Here is a 6,000-nt window from a genome sequence, read left to right as displayed (position 1 = left end):
CACATATTGTTTTTACTTATTTTCTGTTTTTTGTTGTTTAGATTAATGTTAGATAAATTACGTAGATAAGAATGTTAGAATGTTAATGTTAGATGAATTATATGGAAAAGATGTTAAATATTAATGTCAATTTTAGATGAATTAGCTAGATATTAATTATGTATATATATGAGATTTGAACTATTTGAATTAATATAACTAGTTTATTTTTAATATGAAAATTAATAGAACAAGTTTATTTTTAGTAAGAAAATTTAGGTATATGAGATTATTTAAACTAGTTGAATTAATATAACTAGTTTATTTTTAGTAAATGCTTAGTTGAACTAGTTGAATTAGTAGAACTAGTTTATTTTTAGTAAGAAAATTTAGGTATATGAGATTTGATGATCTAATTAAAATATTACTATATATATAGCTACTTTATATATTTTAGTAAGAAATTAATATAACTAGTTTATTTTTAGTAAATTCTTAGTTGAATTAGTTGAATTAATAGAACTAATTTATTTTTAGTAAGAAAATTTAGATATCTGAGATTTGATGATCTAATTAAAATATTACTATATGGAACTAGCTACTTTATTTTAGTAAGAAAATTAATAGAACATGTTTATTTTTATTAAATGCTTAGTTGAATTAATAGAACTAGTTGAATTAGTTGAATTAATAGAACTAGTAAGTGTTTAATGTTTCACCTATATGAACATAGGAAATGTCGTCTGACGACGAAAAAGATTTCATTAAGTGTGAATTCTGTGAAGACCAGCGCGGCCTGTGCGACAGAAATTTCCTTGTTGATGATAGGCGCTTCAGCATCAAGCTGGATGAGACCTTTGAAGTGGATACAGTAAGTCACAACAACAAGTCTTTTTTCGTAATTAAGCATGACTTATATATGCTTCATTTGCTTCAACGTATAACTTTAAATTTTCACTATTCTACTAGCGCATTCCCTGCCATGCAAGAATTTTTGTCTTGGATAAGATAGGTTTCAGTGCTATGGAAACTATGGAGGTAAAGAGAGTTTACCTGAAGACCGAGCATGCTGGTTATACTTTCAACGTCAAATTATACAATGCAGACACGTACACCTATTTTGAATGCAAAACTTGGCAAGCACTATGCAAGGCTTATGCATTTGAGCCTGATATGGTTATCACCTTTGATATTCGTCCAGAAGATGATATTGAAGGTAATAGAGACATCTGGGTCGATGTGCAGACGCCTCCAGTTCTACCATTATGTGAGTTTCTCAACCATATTTATGTCTTTGATATTGTTTATTCAAAAATAGTTGACAACTAATTTCTATTGACAGCTTATTTCCATTCAAGCAAACATGTCCGGCGCTTGGTAGACAGGACCTACTACTGTCCCGGAGCTGAACTAAACTGCGAGGAGATAAGTCATTATGTTTCATGGCTTGAGGATCTTGATGCTGTTAAGAGAAATCATTTTCCTGAATTTGAAAATCTTAGTACTCAAAACGTGCGACCAATAGTGATCGTATTGAACTACGGTCACATGTATTTAGGAAAGATGGTAAGATTTTTACTATTAGTCCTCAGTGCATCTTTTGCATACATTATTTTTCAAGCTAAACTTTCATTGCTAAGTATATTAATTACTATACGATGTTCTTCAACAGGGACTCCCGATGACAGTTGTGCCTCAGTGGATCGAGACTAAAGGTCGCATGTCAATTGTTAGCTTACGGCCAAGATATCCTACAGTGCACATGAGTGCATTCAGGATTTCTGAAAGCGATGAATGCTTAATAGTGAAAGATTGGAGCAAAATTGTTAACGATCGCAGAGAAGTACTAGGGGGCAGCAATCAGAAGCGTAGCCCACGATTAGGAGACAGGTTCATCTGCATGCTCCAATATGATGAATCCGGAGAGCTATACATGTTCTATGCTATTTTACCCGAGAGAGAGCAGCAAGAGTGATTTAGCTAGTTATCATGCTCTTAGTACTTGTTGTCCTCTCATGCGTGTCCGTGTTCTTCGTCCTGAACTTAATCTCAAAGAGTGACTTGCTTTTGTGGTGTTATCAACGCTTATAATATCATGACCATGTTGAACTCGATGATATCTTTGCTATCTAGTATATACTGTTGTTGGTGATGATATGATGCAAGAGTTTTTATATTAATATGATGATGATAATGATGATGAGTTATTATATCATTTATGAAAGAAACCGCATATTAGTTTCAACTGGATGGATCCTAGCTAAGTGACCAAGTATATGCCATATCCATATTACTTGGTCACTTAGCTAGGATCCACATGCATCCAGTCGAAACTAATCTACGGTACTTTCACCTAATGATTTAACAACTCATTATAATGTAAAACAATCACTAAGTTAAATTGAAAACACAAAACTAAAGGAAAAATAAAAATTAAAACCAAAACGCACCCAAACATTTAGTACCGGTTGGTGTTACCAACCGGTACTAATGTCCTACACGCACCCGGGCCTGGCTCGTGCCACGTGGTGGCACGTTAGCGCCGGTTCGTGCCAAACCGGTACTAAAGGGGGGGGGGGCTTTAGTCTCCACTCCATAGTGCCGGTTGCAGAACCGTCACTAAAGGCCCTTACGAACCGGTGATAAAGGCCGGTTCTGCACTAGTGTGCTCGGGTGACCTCGGAGCGCACAGTGCGGGGAGGGACGGTGGTCGGTGGCGGCGAGGGATTTAGGGGTGGATTTGGGAGATCTGAGAGGGATTTGGCGGCTAGGGTTTATTTCAGCAGGAGCGTGGCGCGGAAAAAGGATGCTTCGCGGCGGGACTAGGCCTTTTGTGATGTGGGGTAGTGATTTTGGCAGGTGGGCCGGGCCAACGTTTTTATTTCTCTGTGGGCTGGGAATGACAGGGGTAATAAATTTTACTGTGAGCTAGTACGGGACCGACAGGAAAATTATCCAACTCACAGGAAAATTTCAATTTCCGGAAGTGATATGCGCATATACTCACCCTTATGAACCCGCACACACACACACCATAAGCTTCAGTGTGTCATGCCCAGCCTATCCACTAGTCCCACATGGAAAGAGAAATGAGGCTGGTCCCACATTGAAGACACATGAGGCAAGGCTACATATACAACAGGGGAAGCACAGGGGAAAGGGATCGAAAGAATAGTGAATCGTCTTTGTCTTCTCATCCTCACCTCCTACTTCAGCTATCTCTCCCCTTTTGCTTACTGATTCCTCACCCCTGATCTTCGTGTATCTCAAATTGGATCCAAATACTAGTGGAAATCCTCTTGTCCATCTCCCACATGCACTTTGGGTCATCGCACAGTGGTGAATGTTGTTTTATCTTCCTTGGCCATTTTCAATTTCAGTTCTCTCAAAGTATACAAGTAGGTCATTGAAGAGGCTGCCAAATATAGAATGACACTGGCCTTGGAGAGACCGTGAGCTAACAAAGAAAAGCCCTCCTCACACTGCCTGGGATCTAGGGTGTAGACGGAAGTATAAATGCGGTCTTTTTTCACAAAAAAGTATAACCCTTTGGCCTCTGCATCGAGCGATGCACACAACCATATATTATTTATTATTCAAAATCAAGTAGCCGAACAACACCAACCTAGGAAAAGTAACAAAAAGGAAAACCCAATGCCGCATGCCTTGCGACTGTAAACTCCACCAGACAACCACAAACCCTATGATAAAATACAAACCAAAAATGAAAAATACACGGCTCCTACGCTACACCTTCAAGAAGAAATCTTCGTACGTGCAACGATGATGGTGAGTCGAACCCAAGGTTGATCTCAGGGTTTCCATCCCCAAAGTCAAGCTTCAGTCCACCATTTTTAGCAAGGACACGCGCGTCAACATATCCTGGTAAGAGATCTCGCGTTTCTACCTGCCAAACGAAACAATGTGCTAGCTTAGGCATACGTATGTATTCCAACGTACATGCAGGGCTCCCTACGCCGTTGTCCGGTGAATCGCCGCCAATTCTGCCCTTGCTCGCCGGTGTAGCGTCGTACTGCTTAAGGCAGGAATGAGAAGAGAGAGAGAGGACTAACGTGTGGGGAAAAAAAATCTGTTATTTGTGCTCCACATTGCAATTAATGAAAAGAAAGAAAAAGGCTACGTTTATTTTTTTTCCCGCAAAAAGAATAAATAAACGTAGGCTTTTTTTTAGACTTGGAGCGTAACCCCGCTGGACACGGGGCCTGCCTACGGCCCAGATCCAAATCCAACCAGTCGGCCTGCCTACGCGAGCAAGCAAACGTAGCCTATTTATCTCCGTCTCCGTCTCTTATCCCGATCGGGTTTACCACATATATACGGGGACTACTTTGGCCGGCCGCCAGAGCCACCGCATCGGACAAAAAACTAGAGATTGATCCATCCATGGGTTCCTTATTCTCTTCCCCTGCCGGCGGCGACTCTCTCCCAGTCTCAAAAAAGTACATTGGCCGCTCTATTAGGTCAAAAGAGTATGTAATTCCTAGCTGCTGGACAATTTTCTTACCGATTTGCTTAAGCGCTTTATGCGCAAAAAAAAAAAGATTTGCTTAAGCGCTTGCATGGGATCTATTCTTATTCTTATTATGAGATTCATTGGATGAACGTCTGATTGCCCCAACCATCAAACGAAAGATCCATCCATCATTTGTTTATTTATTTGGTGTACCCTTGTTTATTTGGGGACAGAAAAGACATCGCCCTCCGAATTTCTAGGCTTGTCGACATCGCCATCGAACATTACAACTCCAACAATCCAGTATGATACACTCTCTCTCTCTCCCTCTCTCCCCTCTTTCTCTCTCGCATATACACACACCCACGCATCTAAGTGAATGTTTAATACATATGATTGGGAATTTGAGATCAATCACTGCAATGCAGGGTGCCGAGTTCCAGTATCCTGAGTATCCTCCCCAGTCGACCACGGAGATGAAGGCTGCCTGCATCGGTTTTAGGGGAACTTTCTGGTACCACCTCGGCTTTTCGGCTCACCCCATGGATGCCACCGCCGAGACGCAACACTTTTTCGCTGAGCTATATTTTGATAGACAGTACCTCGAACTAGCCGTTGAAACATGCATCATCTTAGGTACTACCTAAATTTAACTTCACATTCCGCCATACTGTGTTTGTGTTTGCTATCCACTTGAATATATGCATACTATTAATGCAACTTGCAGCTAATCCTCTCTCTATATTTCTCTATAATGCCAACAGAAAAGCCATTGTGCCGCTTTAGCAGCTCGTGTGCATTTTGTCCGGACGAATCCAATATCTTGCACCCAAGTGATGAAGAATTTGTTTGTGGAAAGCAAGATCACAAAAAAGAATTCTTCCGCAGGAGAGATATGCTAGTGCGGCCATTCAGTTCTTTTATGACACCTCCTGATATAGATAACACCGTCATAGACATAGATAGCACCGAAGATCCATGACTCAAACTATTATGTTTTTCGACAAAGGGTGGATTTTATTAACTCAAAATGAAGCATCAAGGGATACAAACACATTGAGCACACACCCGGCCTCTGCATAACCAGGATGCACACAGCCAACACCAACACACACAAAAGAGGAAAAAAAACGCCAGCAAAGAGCAAAGTCATACAAGACTCAAGCTATGCCTAAGCGAGGGAAAAGAAAAAGAAAAAACACTCTGAAACGATCAAAACAACGGTTGATAAACTACATCAACGACCATATCCGCACCAACCATCTCTTGACAGAACAAGCGCAACGAGAAAGTTTCTTCAACAGCAACGCCTTCAGGAAGGAAACGACGCTTAAACGTCGCCGTCACTGGACCCGACCAACAAAGGTCAGACTCTAGGTTTTCACCCTGAAGAACAAGTCCGAGCACATCCGAGCAATGCCTTCATCAAGGTAACGACGCAAAAACATCGCCATCGCCAGGTATAACCAATTCAGGTCAGACCTAGGGTTTTCACCCCGGAACTCGAGACCGGGTACTCAAGAAGCACCACCAAATCAAAGTCATCA

General features: G+C 40.8%; 1 protein-coding gene across 1 annotated transcript; it reads left to right on the top strand.

Moving 5' to 3' along the window:
* The first annotated feature begins 4,321 nt into the window (after window positions 1-4,321).
* On the top strand, window positions 4,322-5,986 carry LOC123182669 (uncharacterized). Its single transcript, XM_044595317.1, has 4 exons — window positions 4,322-4,469; window positions 4,687-4,756; window positions 4,882-5,089; window positions 5,218-5,986. The coding sequence occupies exons 1-4, from the start codon at window positions 4,384-4,386 to the stop codon at window positions 5,433-5,435; spliced, it is 582 nt and encodes a 193-aa protein (XP_044451252.1). The 5' UTR covers window positions 4,322-4,383; the 3' UTR covers window positions 5,436-5,986.
* Window positions 5,987-6,000: the final 14 nt, after the last annotated feature.

The sequence above is a fragment of the Triticum aestivum genome, chromosome 1D, assembly GCF_018294505.1.
Source record: "Triticum aestivum cultivar Chinese Spring chromosome 1D, IWGSC CS RefSeq v2.1, whole genome shotgun sequence".
NCBI classification, from domain to species: Eukaryota; Viridiplantae; Streptophyta; class Magnoliopsida; order Poales; family Poaceae; genus Triticum; species Triticum aestivum.
This window is presented reverse-complemented; position numbering and strand designations above follow the sequence as displayed.